The sequence below is a fragment of the Struthio camelus genome, chromosome 27 (genome assembly GCF_040807025.1).
Source record: "Struthio camelus isolate bStrCam1 chromosome 27, bStrCam1.hap1, whole genome shotgun sequence".
Taxonomy (NCBI): domain Eukaryota; kingdom Metazoa; phylum Chordata; class Aves; order Struthioniformes; family Struthionidae; genus Struthio; species Struthio camelus.
Genome location: NC_090968.1, coordinates 2,753,500 through 2,770,440, shown reverse-complemented (window position 1 = coordinate 2,770,440; position 16,941 = coordinate 2,753,500). Strand labels below are relative to the sequence as shown.

The 16,941-nt window shown below is 42.1% G+C and overlaps 1 protein-coding gene across 4 annotated transcripts in view; it reads right to left on the bottom strand.

Moving 5' to 3' along the window:
• Positions 1 to 16,941, bottom strand: part of ANTXR1 (ANTXR cell adhesion molecule 1) — a 116,910-nt gene that overhangs the window by 75,443 nt on the left and 24,526 nt on the right. For all 4 annotated transcript variants that reach the window (XM_068920693.1, XM_068920695.1, XM_068920692.1 and 1 more), the window contains 4 exons: positions 14,999 to 15,067; positions 12,605 to 12,685; positions 5,150 to 5,210; positions 1,480 to 1,578 (listed from right to left, as the gene is read on the bottom strand). In XM_068920693.1, coding sequence (XP_068776794.1) covers positions 1,480 to 1,578; positions 5,150 to 5,210; positions 12,605 to 12,685; positions 14,999 to 15,067 — 310 coding nt within the window. The remainder of the gene's footprint in view (positions 1 to 1,479; positions 1,579 to 5,149; positions 5,211 to 12,604; positions 12,686 to 14,998; positions 15,068 to 16,941) is intronic.

Below are 16,941 nucleotides of genomic sequence, written 5' to 3'. Positions count from 1 at the left end.
ATGAAAAAACGTGGCTTTAACTTTTACTCTTGTTCTGTCTTATTTAAGTGACTGGAAGGACATTCTTTAGGTTAATGCCTACAGCTGCAATACTGATAAGTGCATTTTATCCTTTGCTCTTTCACAAGCTCTCTGGGTGACATTTGTTAATGCAAGCCACCCACATTCCGGCAGAGTAAGCCCAAATCTCTTTAACATCCAGGATGCAGTTTCACCTGTACTATACATTTGCTGTCCTCCTCCGAAGCTTTCAAAGAAAGAACTCTCCTCTTCACTAACAGTAAGAGGCAGCAAGAACATCAGCCCACAAATTTCACCAGGAAGAGAAAAAATAGAAGCCAGTATTCTTCCTGAGAGACTGCCTTCGACCTTCAGGTTTCTCAGCCAAGAACTTTTGGTAAGTAAAAGAAAAGAAAAGCCCTTAACCTCAGGGTCATAAGTCTGAGTGCCTGAGACACCACTTATACCAAAACAGTCACATCACAAGAAAAATTGTTGAGCTTTAACCATATTCCAAACGGATTCCATAATACTGCTAGGGACGTGAGGGCAAGATTTAAAAAGCCAGACCTAGTTTCTATCTCCTCCCAGGCAGGAGGTAAATCCTGCCTGTGGTGGTCCTAAAATTGAAATGCTGTATGCGTCGACCCAGTCTTTTAAAGCCCATCGACAGCACAAGTCTCAAATGGATCTCTGGTATGAGGGATCTCCAGGACTTGAAACGAGGCCAGGCCAAGCTACACTGGGACCACACGGCCACTCCTAAATCTTGCAACTTTAGGGGCTTTCGTCATGCTGAGTGATGGTGTAGTAGCTCCTACGACTCCCATGATAAATGTCCATGCTTCTCTTAGCATAAAAAGATACTACTGCTTGAAATTCCATCACCGACTTCTTTCCTTAATCAAAAAGAATTCCTGCACAAAGTGGAAGTTTTCACCCAAATTATGTTTTTGATACAGAATGTCCTCATTTTAATAGAAAAACAGCAAACACACAAGCTTAAAAATGCTACAAACTGTCAGTTCTAGCAATCAAACCTCAAGTTTTTCGGTTTGCACCAAAAGTGACTGCAGCCAGTTTTATGAAGTCTTCAGCCCTGGCTGTAAAATCCAAAGGATCCAGATCTCTTCCACTCCTGACAGCTACAGCAAAAGCTTGTGCAGTAAAGAAAAACTAGATGAGCTTTTCCTCGGGTTTACAGCATTTTTTCCACATTCAGTCAGCTCTATCCAGTACACCCCACTACCCTTCCCCTTCGAAGGGCATTCTTTCCCATCTAATAACTCTTCATGGAGTCACGTGCCAAGATTGGCTTTCCCTCAACTTCACACCATTCTGCAGATTTAATAGCACCTCATCTCGTAATTATCACCTTCAGAAATCAAAGGTTTTGGAGAGGCAAAATGTTTTGCAAGCAAATGCCTACCAGTGCAGGGGGTGAGGGGAAGAAAAAGAAAAAAATTCAAAACAGCTTACTGAGAGTAACTGTGTCATTGATCCTGAAACTGCAGAGCACTCTGTCAACGTTGCGGGCATGTCGAAATCCGTTTCCTCTCACAACAACCTGAAACGACTCTGTAGCAAAAGAGACAGTAGATTATTTCATCTATATCAAGACAAGAATCATAATTTATACTAGGCAAGTATGTCAGAAGTTTTCACTTGAGAGGTCTCAAGCTAAAACTTGTGATTTTTAAGCAGTTTTAAATTTTAAAAAAAGGTTAAAAATGGAACTTCCTCTCTCTCCCTACTCCATTTCAAGTTGTATTTTATTTCCAGTTTCCAAAAAATAGAAACATCTAAATTGACCTGCAGCACAAGCATTTAAAGTCTCAGAGGCAAACCAACACTCCTCACCCACCCAGAGCTGCCATTTTAAAGGGCAGAAAGCTGTGGTGAATAAAAACAAAAGTACTTTTTAGAGGAAAGGAAAATCATCCAGCGGAGTATAATGTGAAGCAGCTGAAGGGCTGCTTTCCTAGATAGCGGCAAAATTGTCACGATTTCCGTGAGTTTTGTCACACCACATGTCCTACTAGTTTGCAGAATGACCATAAATCCTTGGCTGGACTCATTTCCGCACCGTGACAGGGGACTTCAAGTATTATCCAGCTTTTTAGTCTCCGAACAGACTACGATCTCAGCCTATGATCTTGTGGGCATTTCCCCAAGTTTCTCTCTTTGTCATTCTACCAGATCAACTTTACTAGGTCACTAGCTAGTTGGAGCACTAGCATAAAGGGGGCAGTCATCAACACTTGAGTGCTGAATTGAACAGTCTCTTCTGAAGCAAGCATGGTTGAGTAATGAGATTATACCTTCAGAAGTCTTTCAGACCTCTCTACAGTCCTCTTTCCAATAATATTCCAACTACTTGAATCTAGTACTGGAAAAGGTTTACACACTTCCAGCAGCCATCAGCATTAAGACTGCCTTGTGAAGAAAGTACCATTTTTAGACTTCCGGATGGCGAAAGCGGGCCATAATCTCAGAAAGTTCTGGCAGCAAGCAGACATAAGGGCTCAGTCTCCGCAGCTCCCTGTGGCACTTTACTAAGAGCAAAGAAACCAGCTGCCCCCTCTTCCTGTTTCGATCTAAAAGGAGAGACATTCCCAGATAATCCTTGCTGATGTTTACAAGTCTTCCTCCTCCCTTCTTCTGCAAACGCGCATCAGACAAAGCATTTCATGGTCAAAGACACTGCAGGAGTGCTCAGTGCACAAACACACACCACCATGCTTTTAAAATCCCCAGCAGCAACAGTGAACCCAATTTTTGCCGATTCAAAGTTTTTCCCTTGCACTTCACAGTCACCTTTTTTCGTCTCCCTTAAGGACTTGCACACTGTACTTGTCAAAAGAGCACATTGGCTCTGGAATCTGGGCTCTGTTCCAGGTCCCATTCGTTTAGAGCCAAGCTGCAAATCATCCCATCACATCTAGCCAGGGAAGTTGCCTTGCAGGCCCATTATGGGTTGTCCAAGTGCATTTGGGAAGAATGGGGGAAGAAGCGCTCTGTTCTGGAGCGCGGGGGCTGATAAATACTTAAGAGAAATCACAGAAGTCTCAACTGCTAGGGAATGAGAGTTCAAGTACAGTTAAAGGACAGCATATCAATGTCATCAGATTAACCATGATGATCCTATCTCTGTTTGGGACCAAAATGAACGGGTCCAGTATGAGCCCTGCATTACCATAGGGACACTGGCATTTCAGGCAGATGTGCTGTGCTGAAGGTGCATCACTCAGTCTGGGACCAGTCTACAGTGCAAGAGCGGTCTTAGATGAAAGCAGGGTAACATGCAGCCCTCATGTTCTCTCCTCCACAAAAACATTCTGCCACTGCTCTTTATGGATACACACAAAAGAAAATGGTTGGGCATCAGAGCCAGACCAGCAAGGATTTGTCCCCCAAAGACACTGACGCGTGTAACTTTCAACAGCATTTTCGTTAGTCTCAAAAGTCCTAACTGATGAAAGTAGTTGCAGTTTGAAAGCAACGGAGTTTTTGCCTGAACTCAAGAGGAGTCCTTCAATTGAGTTACTCAGTAACTTTTGGTGTTTTTCAAAGTTAACATCACTTCTCTTGAGAAGTTCTGGCCAAATTCCAATGTGGGCAATTTATGCAAAAATCTCTCCATTTCCTCTTAGCTACCTCTTCCGTATACAGCTGTACCTTGACCCTAAATTCTCATTAAGGCACAGTAAGCGGGAGCGATAAGACGTATAAGCAACTTGCAAGCACATTAGAACATGCTAGAGATCATAAATCTGGTTATAAATAATCTTTTTATTTATGACATTGCATTAGCATCATGGCTTACCACTTGCTTAAGAGCATCCTCTATAAGTGATGTGTAAAGTGGATCTGTAACTTGACATCATTTCCTCTCCCAGTCATTTATGGGGCATTACTACACTATGGTCATGGTGATGACCATCTGCTATGCTCAGATGGACAGAGCCCTGTTTTGGAGCCTTTTTGAATGAAGCAACTATTTAAATGGCCAGCCAAAAGTCAGAAATAGAAGACTACAAGCACTAAACAAATTCACATCAGCTATGCCATCTTGGCTTCAAGAGACAAAACTAGTTACACACGGAACGCAAAACCAATCCCTAGTACTTACTGGGCATTTACCTCGGTGTCTCAAATCTGCTAAAAAAATACAACTATCTGTACGTTTAGGAATAGAGATAGACACTTGTTCCAGTAACAGGAAGTACAGGAAGCATGAATAAAGCAGCTGCTTTGGAAGTGAAAAAAGAATTAGTGACAATTAGTCTTCTTATTTGGTCTACCAAGTTAAGAAAAAACAGATATAGAACTTGTCACAGATTCATCTTTCTCTGTACACTTCAGCTCTGGTCTCGACCTCTCTACTTAATGAACTGCTACACCTCAAACAAACAGTTAGGATCCACTTTATAAAATGAGGAAAAATTCACAGGAAGCAGATGCTAAAAAGAGCTCTCAAGCTTTCTTCCAAGACAACTGGGCTTTACTGAACGCAGAAATACTTGCCAGGATTATAAAGCCACAATGTACATAGTGTAATCCTATTAAAATGAGCACAAAAAAGTGGTCAGTATGATTCACACTAGTATTTAAACTTCATTCAATTGACTTGTGTTCTCAGCCATTGTATCTCCTCAAACAAAAAACCCGTTAGCTCAGGGGCTTGCTCACTTGACTTTCCCTAGTTTAAAAGCATTTCTCTCAATCTTGTAAAATGATTTTGCAAACCTCTAAATCAAATTACAAAAGATAATGTTATTTTCTGGTTTGATTTTGGAATTGTGTAGCATTTTACTTCAACTTTGGCATAGTCCAACTAAAACAGGCTGCTTTGATGGAAAAAACATAATTTAGGCAAAATCCCTACTGTCAGATTCAACCGGGTTTTTTGCAAGAAAAAAAAAATCCCATTTCATATAACTTGCAAAAATGGGAAATAAGCAAGCGACTAAGATTAAAAAAAAATCTGATGGCTCTGAGAACCAGACTTTGGTAGAATTTCACAAAAAGGCAAGAGATTTACAGCCCGTTAATTAGTTCCTTCTGCACTCTCCAGGAATTAGAGCTGGATGGAAAGGTATAATCATTTTAGGCAGCGTAAACGACTGGGACCTCAATTTACACTTACCCCCTGCACATATACTGGAAGGCTCTGCAGCCAGAATTTCAATACATGATTTCTTCAAAATCTAAAAGACAAAAGAAATTTGATGAAGTATCTCAGAATTGTTTCTATAAAGGCACAAACAAATCTGAAAACATGAAGGAGAGAGCTTCTCATCTATTCTCATTTATCTTGACACTGTAAATGAGTCTGTTGCAATTACGTCGACTTCACTTCTCACTGTGAGGCAAGCATACAGGCGTCATTGCTCTTCTGCTACAAGCTATTGCTATGGGAAAGGCAACTGATGCCCAGTCTCCAGTGTCTCAGGACAAACCTGCCTTTGTCAATGACACAAGTTTGTATGCAGGCTATCACCTGGAATAACTAAGCTGCACTCCGAAAGGTTAAACTAGACAGGTAGAGAGTCAGTGCCCTCACTGTGCAGTCACATTTCCTTCCCCCCACTATTTCAGAGCCCAGAATTGCAGTCAAAATTTCACAGGTTTAAACAACTAAAGGCATTTAGCTTTGCACTGAAACATCTCAAGAGCATTAATTTGGTTGCTTCCCAAGCCTCAGCACAGGGGTTGAAACTTCTTAAGTTACTCTAACTTGATCCACAAGAGCAAGTCTGAATACATCCTCAAAATTTCACTGTGATTTCAAATCAAGATGTAAGGGCAATTTTTTATTTTATTTTATTTATTTTATTTTATTTTATTTTTTTTTTTACACACTTCAACTAGGGTTCCTTGCATTTAGATTAAATCCACTAGGAACAAGCTTAAAGTAAGCAGCATATCTTCATAAGGGTTGGCACCGACTTAAGCCATTTGTGTGTAGACAGAGATTTAAACAAAGACTTCAGCCTCAGACTTGGCAAAAGAGGAGCACTAGGTTTGCATACTCTCTGTTCTCATACTTTGCTAGAATTGCTCAAGCTATTATTTGCAAGCAACAGCCTTTCCCCTGCTATGAAGACTCACACAAATTCTTAACTACACACAGTCAAACTTATGACAGCATCCATAAGCCCTTGTGAGAACAGCAGCAGTAACTGAGAGCTGTGGGTGTTCAGGATTGGGCTGAGCAGCCCCTCGACGAGGTAACACCGACCAAAATTTAGGTCAGCTCCAAGAGGCAAGTAAATGTCAGCCAAACATCATGACTCAAATCCAACACAAAAATTATTTTCCCAACTTTAAATTGAAACATCTGTAAGGAAAGAACAGCAACTAATAAATTCTTTAAGAAAACAGATAGTTCTCTGCAACCATGGCTCTCTACCTCAGAAATATCTAGTTGCAAAAAGCACAGATGTAGTGATGAATTTCTTTTAAAAAAAGAAAACAAAAAACCCAACCCCAAACTTTTAAACAAAAGTGAGTTACTCAGAAGCAGGATTGGTGGAAGCTGAAAGGATACCAAGAGACTGAAGTAACCAGGACCGTCTGAGCCGCTGGCAGCCTGACAGCAAGGAAAAAGAGAAGACCTGCAGGAACAAGGAGGCTATACAGGAACTGTCAAGGGGAAAAAAAAAGAAAAAAGAAAAAAGAGGCAATAGTTGAGAGCTGAGCTGAAAAGCACTAGAAGAATTTGAAAAGCAGAATAAGAAAAGAGATATGTAAGAAATAAGGAGAAACTCTTCCAACATATCTGTCTTTAGCTATCTACCCACCCACCCTATGACACTCCTCTGCTGTTCCCCCCCCTTTCTCATTCCAGCTTCTACTTCTCTGAAGATAGAGCAGTTTTCTCCAGACATGACTGGTGGGGCTAATGAGCACAATTAAGAGTGCTATGTATTTTTTCTTTTCCACTGAGAAAGGTCTCATTTAAAAAAAAAAATAGTATCTTTTCACATTTTTTCCAACTCCCTTTTAGATTTTGTTCCTCCAGCATTCCCAAACCTTTTTTTTTTTTTTTTAAATACATTTTCTCCTCTCCTTCACTGACTTTCAGCAACAAAGTGAAGAGGAGGAAGAAGCAAATGGGATGGAAGAGGAAAAGATGAAAAAATATAGTAACAATCTTAATCCTTAAAAATCAAATAAAACCCCCACAAGACAAACAGCTTGAAATTCATGAACTCTGTTCAGTCATTTGCAAACAGTCACACTGTAAGCCAGCTCTGATGGGTGTGGAATAGCAGGTGTCTCAATTAGATGATGCAAAGCTCCCTTCCAGTCTAGTCCATTTCCATGAATATAAAACACTGGCCCTAGCAGCTTTTTATAGTGCCAGCTGCAATATTTATTTTCATTTAGAGTAACAAAAAGTTTCCAAGCCTCCAAGCACCTTCACTTTATTAAGTGAAAATGAGGCAGCAGTAGCTATTGCAAAGGAATTCCTTTATACCTCTTCCTTGTTACGAAAACACATACAAAAGGACTCCCACCTATTCAAGGCAGAAGATTTTGTCCTTTGAGGGCTGCATAGCCTTCCTTCCTGAAGGCTGCACAGCCTTGCATGGGCTGTAGGTGCACTTCACTCACTCTGGGCCAGCTCCCCAGGAAAACAAAGTAACACGCAATAGTGGTGATGCAATGTCCCACTCTAGTGTCTATAAATCACTGACAGCATACACTGGAGAACTGTCTCTGCAGCTAGCCTGTCTTCATTATGGCCTTAAGGCAGCTTGCCTTGGCATCCATGCAGAAAAGTCCTTGAAGCACATGCTGGCTTTTGAGGAGGAAGCATTCCGTTGTCTTTAGTGGCACACGCTTAATGACCAAGCTCAGCTTCCCAAATCAATATCCCATTGTACTCCGAGGGGCTCCAGTTGTGTTCCAACTTCAGACAAGGTCCTGGGAGGACCACTTTGTTAACAGTTGTTGACACTCCAAATACAAAATATAACAAATGGATAAAATTATAACTTATGGATGTGGAAAATGGCATTATTGGTCCTAGCTCTCCCTTGACCAGGGAGAACTTAATTTAGCATTACCTGTGGCTAATTTAGTCTTCTGCCAGGCAATGCATTGAAGACCAAGAACCAGGCAAGACCCTGGAGGTCACCTGGGAAGTAAAGGAAATGAAATTCTGAAGCTGTTGAAAGCTTGTATTTGGTATACTGGCCCATGAGCATGCAGCCAGACTACTTCACCAGAGCAGCTGGACATTTCTTATTAATTTTTCATTGCATTTGGGAATTCTCATTAGCAAACAGGACGTAGAAGCTTAATGGATAGGTACTGCCCATCAGTGTTAGCATGAATGGCCTACAGTCCAAGGCTAGATACTCATTATATCAATCTCTGTTGAACTACCAAATAGCAAAGTCTGTTGCCAATTACAAAATAGTACTTTTACTTTATGCAGCGCTTCCTGACCAATAACATCTACATGAGCTAAGTAAAATAAGTACATTCTTTAAATCATTTTTAAAGATGCACTGGGGGCAAGAAAGAAGAAGTAGAAAGGGCAATCACACACCACTAAAAGTAGTGAGAAACGCTATACAGTCGGGACTTGGGGGTTCACAATCCTCTACTTGAGATAGGGTAAGGTAGATGCTTCGAGTTGTCGACTTTCTCTCTAGCTGATGTAGAGAACTTGGCTCCAACAGAAGACAGATTCAGAATATCTGCACGAAGCTCCCGCTCCAAATTACCTCTGGAGATCCTCTCCTTCCTTACTGACTACAGAAGGAGTTTCTAAAGCCAAGCTTGCTGAAGTTAGGCAACGTACATGTAAAGCACAGCTAATATGTTAGTGGTAAGTCAGACAACTGACTAGCAAGTTTGTGCACAGTACGTGTTTGGCACATACAGGGCATGCGTCTTGCCAAGGACATCACTTTCTCTCATGCATCTCACACGCATGGACTCTTATCAGCTCTCCCCCTACCAGAGACTGCACAGTATGAATATTTGCTGGTGAAGCTTTAACAGCTACCTCAAGAAAAGCATAAACACGTCACCACATTTCTCATACTTGGCCTACCAGATGCTCATGTCAAGTTCTCACAAAAGTTACCACACGACACATACCCAGGACTGCAGTTTGTCTTTTGATTGCTTTGCCTCAGAAGCAGAGACATTCATGTAACAGAAGTATTTGGTCAAAATACATTTCCAAATAAAATTCCTCGGGGTGAAGTCGTGCACTGAACTGCCATATCAAGTCTAACAGTTGATACAGGACTTGAAAAACATTGAAAGGGCACTACACCATCATGAGAGGGTACAAAAGGATGAATAATTTGCTCAGTGTTCATAGACAGAAGACAGTCTCACAATACCAGCTACTTCGTACTACCATGCTCAGAGAATCCTATCTTAGGAAGCTGAGAGTAGGTCTCCATTTGAGATCAGCTCTGAACTAGCATCAGAAAAACCACAGTGCAAAGGATCAGGCAGTATTCTCGCTCCAAGTCACTGCTCTAAGTCAATGTTTTGGGGGAAGGGGTGGTTTAGAGGCTAAAAGGTAAGCAAAGACAGTATCCTCCTCTTGACTTTCATGTTGCTTTGTGCTTCATTGACTTCACCGCTCACACCACACATACTGAGCAGCAGATGAACCCGAGTTTCAAGTTTTCCTAAGACTTGCTCCATTTGCTTTAAATTGACAAGTTATGGTCTGCAGAAATTCCTCACAAGAGCTACAGCAACTAAGAGAAACGTGATGACGTACTTCAGTTCCTTCGATTTGCTTTCCAGCTTATAGGAATCAGGTGCCTGTTTCTCTACCAGATCCTTCCCTCACTCCTAACACACCAAATCCCCATTAAATGTTGCTTCAGCTGAAGCTTTAGCCATGGCTGTTTCGCTATGGGGGACAGTGAAAGCAATTCATTTGCTTGATAAAAATCCCACTGGAACTCAAAGGAGAGAAAGAAGGACCAAAACCCACAGCACATCAAATGCCTTTAGCTCCCACCCTAACAATCATGTTTTTAAGCATGACTTCAGCATGGGAATGAATCTTCAGTTCATCTAAGCACAGCCTCCAGGGCACAGCCTGAACAGCTTAGCAGTGCACACAGACAGTCGGGTACAGCATTCCTCTGACAGCACAGAGCAGATCTCCCTGACAGCTGCTAACTTCCAAGACTTGGTGGCTCCCGCACGCTGGCTGGAAAGCAAGTGCAGGTGTACCAAAACACTTGCAGACCACCACCCTGAACTTTTGCTCAGCAGATGTAGAGAGGCCCAGCAGAGAGCTGGCCTCAAGCCCTACCTCTCCCCAGCTCCCACCCTCTTCGGCATCCTAGAGGGACCTTTAAGTCTACTGTCTCTCCATGCGCAAAAGGTAGGGACGAGTTTGTTCTCTGAGACAGAGGGGAGGGCGGCAAAGTCAGCACACCTAGAGCAGAAATGCAGGGCAGTTCGTACTAAATCACTACAGGCCTGAACAAACCCAAGTCCCCGCTTCTCAGAAGTGACTCAAACTCTAATCTCTCCCAGACTCACTGTTGTATGTTTCCTTTCCTTCAGGTTCCCTGCCACTTCAACCAGCAGCTACAAGCCTGACCAACCTCCTCTACACATGGCTGAGCATCCTTACCATGCCAACTCTTAGACAGGAATCAGTGAAGCTTCCAAGTCTCATAGCTCTTTCAACATGAAAATGGTCTCCTGTGAACACAAACACTTTGCTCGCCCCAACAAAGAGGTGCTTTGCAAGGACAACAACAAAACAGACTGGAGTAGCTCTTATTTTCTGGGCAGAAGCAAGAATCACAGCTATTCTACAAAGTGGCTAATGCCCTTCTTGCCATTCCTTTTACATACCTCCTTTCCACCCAGCCTACTGCCATCACTCCACTCAAGCATAGAGCACTATCTGCTTTTTAGGATAAATGCTGTATTCTTACCTTCCAGAAAGGATCATCAGGAAGCATGATCCCCATATGACAACACTACTCTTATCAGCGAGAGATCAGGTCACAAACTCATTACTGTGCAATTACACTTCCTTGTAACCCTCCTTTCTAGAGCTGGTCAATCTTGCACCAGTCAGCTGAAATGGTTCTTAACTAGGTTCTTGGAGGCTGACGGCTTCCCATTCTGTGAAGTATAACTGGAAAGGAAGTCAGAACTGTTTCTGGAATTCATTAAACACAGCTGCAAAGGGAATGCAGGGCTGGGAAGCAAACTAGTGTTTTTAGTTGTTTTGTTGCTTTCTTAAATGACATGCAACACCTGATTGTCCTAGAGAACTGAGGCAGCAGCTCCACACTTGGAGAGTGCCAAGAAAACCAGTAACCAAGGGATTGTATTGCATCTACATGCAAGAGTGCAAGAGAAAACTGAGCCTGTGCTGAGGGAACAGTTTTGCTTGGTACTACGTGGTCAGAATAGCGTGCAACTGCTGTAAATACAGAAATCTGAGACCCCCTTGGTGAAGCTACCCTTCCTAGCTTGAAGCGGAAAGTTGTAAATTTCATCTGTGTCTTATCAACTAAAAGCTTATTCCAAAATGAACACAACACATATCCCTAAAAGGATTTCCCATCCTTCTTTGTAGTCATGGGAAACAATCTAATTAGAATGGCTATTGAATAGTACTGAGCAGAGGAAAAAAAAAATACAGAAAGTGATCTGAAAACATGCTGTGCCAAGCATTTGCTAGGAAACATTTTACACTTATAAAAATGGTACCTATATCCTTTTGGATATTGCCTTCCCAGCTCAGTCAAGGGAAGCACTGGCTCTGGGTGAGGCAGGATTAAGTCACTCCATTTTAGAGCTAGAGACAGATGCGACAGGAGGTTCCACTATTTCCCATTTGTGCAACTCGAACACAAGCCATGGGAAAGGGATCAATCCATGCTGCCCCTCTACTTGTCAGCTAAACTGCTAGCTCTTGTATCCCAGCCATTCAGCTGATCAATCTGAACAGAGAAACGAGGGGCAGGAATATGCACCATTTTTCTAGAGGCCAAGCGTAGAGTGCTAGGTTTTCAGGATTTCAGTATACACAGCAGGATCCCTTTCCCATTTCCATACAGGTAAGCAGTACAACGCATCCTTGAAGACAGAAAGGACGCTAAGCAAGCGGAGGGATGGAGAGACCAAGGAATGCCCCAGTTCTTCATATAAAGCAATGTGCTCTAACATGCCTCCGCTGACCCACTCTGTGACCTAATCCTTTCTCTGCCCCATTTGTGATGGTAGCAGCCTTTTATAAGCTGTAGCAATGTACCTAGTCCATTCAAACACATACTTCCCGCTAAGGAGGGAGACGCATGGGTAGAATTAAAGTATTTGGGCTCTGGGTCAATTGTTTTCTTTTTGGGAAAAGAAACGAAAGAAGTACTCAAAACTTCCTCTGTTGTGACCTGTTTATGGACTCAATCTTGAAGTAGCAACATTAGCGTAAACAAAAGATGTCTTGAGAGCACACCTTTGAGTGGTTTACTAGCAATCACTAGGTCCTTGGGAACACAGAAAAATTAGGCCTTCAGCTGTGCAAGCTAACACAAACACTAACATGCACACGGGCAAGCACATGATTAAAAATACTTACGGAGTCTATGATCCCCTGAAGGGCTTCAAAACCATCATTCACTGGAAAGACGTGATCTTTGCTGTCGGCAATTCTAGCCAGCTGACGGAGCAGCAAAAGTAAATAAAACAGAAACGCAAAGAATGAGATAAATTAGCCAGCAGGCAGCAAGTTAAGAGCTCTTCAGACCCATCCACTTGCAAGTGAAAAACACATACTTTTAAGTACTCAGCGTGGACTGCTAATGCATTGTAGTTTGCCAAGCATTGAAAAGTTGATACCTTTATAGTCTGGCTGATTTTAGAAAGCTCTATATTGGCAATCAGAAAAAGCTTCCTTAAGTTTAAGGACAAGACAAAACAAGGCTTTCACCAATACCCAGTGCCTAATGATTTTTAGTACAAAACGTGTCCCCTAGACAATTGTAAAGCAGCCAGCACAGCAGCTTCCTGAGGTGAAGAGGCCATCAAGGCTCTACCATTTTAGGCCACCGATACAGGAAAGTACTTCAAGACATATGTCATTTAAAGCAGGCAAGTAATCAAAGTGATTCAGTATTTCTGCACACCGAAAGAGAGAAAGGCAAGTTATCCTCCATGCAGAGATCTACGCTTGAATCATCTTTCCTGTCAGGACAGAGATTGGACCATTTGTTCCAGGCTCAGCCACGTTAGATCCAAGAAGAGGAAAGCAGCGAGCTAACCAGAAACACTGTCTGAACGGGGAAAGGGAGCAAAAGGGCATTTTGATGCCTACACGACAGGAAAAAGAGGGCCAGTAACAAGGTAGCAGTAGGGAAGAGAAGTGGGACATCACCTGCAAAGAGCTCCATGCAGGTTCATTTGTTAACAGCATAGTAAAGGTTAAGGCAAAAACATAGGCCCCATTCAGAAATAATGAGCTCTCCATGCATTTGCTGGAGGTGAATCAAGTTTTACTGCTGCAAGGCCAACATTTGTTATAGTAATTCTCTCCCATGGCAGAGGTAACATCACCCAGCAGGCCTCTTTGGCCTTTCCTGTAGCATTGCAAATTGAAGGCAGTAGACTAGCCACACATTCCTCTCTAAACCCCACTGGGCTCCACCTCTCCAGCTCACGTCAAACAATTAGCGTTAGCAGTATCAGCAAAAGCTCCCGTTTCCCAAGGAAAACACCACACTGCCAGCCTCCTGGTTTGTGTCCATCAAGAAATATTCCAGGCTATCTCCTCCCGCCCGCCCATTCCGAGTAGGGCATTAAAGCTGCTTACTGCTTGTTGGCCAAGACACAGCAGTTTCCGTAAACCAGGCTATCGTTTCCCAAATTCATTCCCCATAGCCTGCCTGGTAGAGCCTTCTGGGATTTCAGACGGACTTGGTCATCTAACTCCAGATAATCTCTGCAGCATCTCAGTGACTTCAAGTTGTGGCTATCTTTGAGGTCAACTACCTTAGATCTAGTCTCTCTGCCATTTTTATTCTCTCCTTGCTTTTCCTATGACTTCCTTTGGGCTACACTATTCTCTGCTTTTGATTCAAAGGCACTAAACTACCCTTTGCCTTTTTATTTTTAGAACAGAAGGCTTAAACCCTTTGAGTATCACTAGGCAGTACTAGATCTAAAAATCCCTCGTTTTGAGTCTAATGAGAACAGCAAGAACCAGCAGCTTCCTCACTGTCTGCAATGCAACAGCAGTGCTCCTGTTTCCGCTTTTCCTAAGATGCGATGCACTGGGGCAGCTCCCTGGAAAGCCTTCAGGACCACTCTCAGTAACCCCAAACTCTGCAGCAGAATCCCCCAGCCAAATCAAAGTTTTGCTTTGGTTCCTAATCCAAACAAATCAGAATTCCAAGCTTTGCAAGAAAGCTGAATTCCTGCAAAAGCCTTATGCAGTGTTTCAGCACTCCACTTAGTACAAGTGTTTCCATTCATGGTGGAAAGTTATGATGTCAGCTGTTACACTTGAGGTATGAAATACTTCAAGGACACTAATACCTACGATAAATTTAGAAATCTTAATCTGTTAAATCAATGGGAAAATGCCCCAAAAGATTAGTGTCTGTAAGGAAGCTGACTGTTTTTCCATAAAATTGAGACATTTCCACAACATATTTCTGTTTCAATCAAGCTTTCATCTTTGAAAAAGAACTATGCTGTAAAATCAAAACCCTCACAACCTTCTTGCACCAGTCATTCACAAGAGTCATTGTGGCATGCAGAGAGAGAGGCAGTTCTCTGCATATGGAGGGGAAGACCAAAAGGGCTTAAACCCAATGGAGAGATCCAAGGCAGGTCAGGCACTCCCTTTAGGCTGTCTCACAGCCAACAGAAAGGCAGCAGACCTCTTGAGAGGGCAATTCAGGACTGAGTCCCTGTGCTCTGAACATCCACCCTTGCCAAGTACTCCAGTAAACACAATGAAAGCCTCATTTACCTGTGTCTCATTGAAGTCTTTCACACCAACACAGTACACTGTTGCTCCCAGGTCACGTGACCGATTAGCCTGAAATAAGGAAATGTAGGATGACACAGATGCCGAATTTACAATCAAGACCTTCCAGAAACCTGCCTTGTATCAATTGGTGTCTCCCTCCTCAAAATGAGGAGCCAAAGGCTTGCCAAAATTGAATTTTAAAAGCTTTCCTCCCTGATTCTGCAGAAAAAAAATCTGCTACTACAATAGCTACTTGTTCAGTACAACTAGAGCCAAGACCTTTGCCATTCTTTTTTTAAACCTGATCTGCTCATCTTCCTAGCCATTCCAACCTCCTAACTTTTGTCCACCCAACGCGTGCCACACAGAACAGACTAAATCCATTTTCTTCTCAACATTTAGGATATATCCCAGTAAAACAGTAACCCAAAACATTCTGGTATTTACTACTCCAGATATCTGTGCCTGGATTCATGGCATCCACGGGTGAGGAGACATGCAGTCCACCTGTGGCAAAGCTGTATCACTCCTATTACCTATATAGCATCTCAAAGTAGGAAAGGTTTGATTCTCCCAGGATATTCCACTGGCCTGCAGATAAAAGTTGTATTTAATATTCAGGCAAGAGCATTTAGAATAGATGCTTTCTGCTCAAGTATAAATCAGATAATTTGATCTTATTTCGCCTGCACAGGAACACCTGACTTAGAAAACCTGTTCCCAGGGGAGACCGTAGCAGATGAGATTACATCAGTACAAGGCTGTAGTAGCTCAGGTTAGATAGTAAAGCACTTCACAAGGAAAGCCAGCATTATTCCAGCTTTATGGAGACGCATTTAAACACAAAGAACTGCAGCAACTCGCACTAAAAGCTGAGCTCAGAATTTCAGTTCCTTTAGCTCACTAACTGCTCCTCCCCAAACCAAATGCAACACTTTTGACCTCTCAAGTTGCTCATTCATCTCCAAGAACAATCTTGTTTTTTCCTCAGGGATTTTTGATTTCAGAAGGGAAGAAAGAAATGAGCAACAGATAGTAGAACTATAGACTCCTAGCATTCATTTGCGCAGTAGCATTTCTGTTTCAATTGTACAAAACAACCATGCTTTTTATTGTTATTGGATTTAAAATTGTACTTTTTTAGAAAGAAAAAAAATCCTGTCTGCAGCTAATTCATATAATGCTTGGTAGCATCTTCCAAGTTCAGTTTATCATAATTCATGTACAAGTGTCAAGTGAGAATTGGTTAATTTCTTGAGCAACATCACGCCTACTATCAAAAGGACTTCAGTATGAACATTATATAGCAAAGCTTGTTAAGCGCTCAATTACTGCTCATCTAGTATTTTGCATAATATGCCAACTTAATGAGGGTGTTTAAAGTCATGAAAATACATGTTTGAATCTTACTTTTAAAGCAAGTTGCCCAATCTTTTTTGAAATTTGATTACTGAAAATATTGGCCTCATCTTGTCTTTCATTTTACTTGCATAGTCAATTTCCTCATCCAGATAAAAACATCTAAAATCTTTAACAGTCTTTCTTGGTGAGGTTTCCGGTTAGGTGAGCATCCCAAAAGTCAGACATTTTTTCAAAAACATTAATGAACTTCTAGTATGAGTTTTATTTAAGTAGTTCTTTTTAGAATTAATATGTAGCATTTAAACACTTCTTGCTACCTACGCTGGCATTCACCTTAGCTTTCTCTCCAGGCCTTGTTAAGGAATCGGTAAGTCCTTTTTAGGATACACAAACCCAGTTGCTCCAGCAGAGATAAGCTCCTATTTTGTGCACCTAAGGTGGGTGGCAACTGCTCAAAAATACTCAGCCCTTGGGGTACCACTCACTGACACAGCCACATTTTCAGCAGTAACAGGACTCCAGCTGCATCTAATACCTCACTTGCATTGCAGCTCCAGGCTCATCATGCAAGTTCCTGGAAG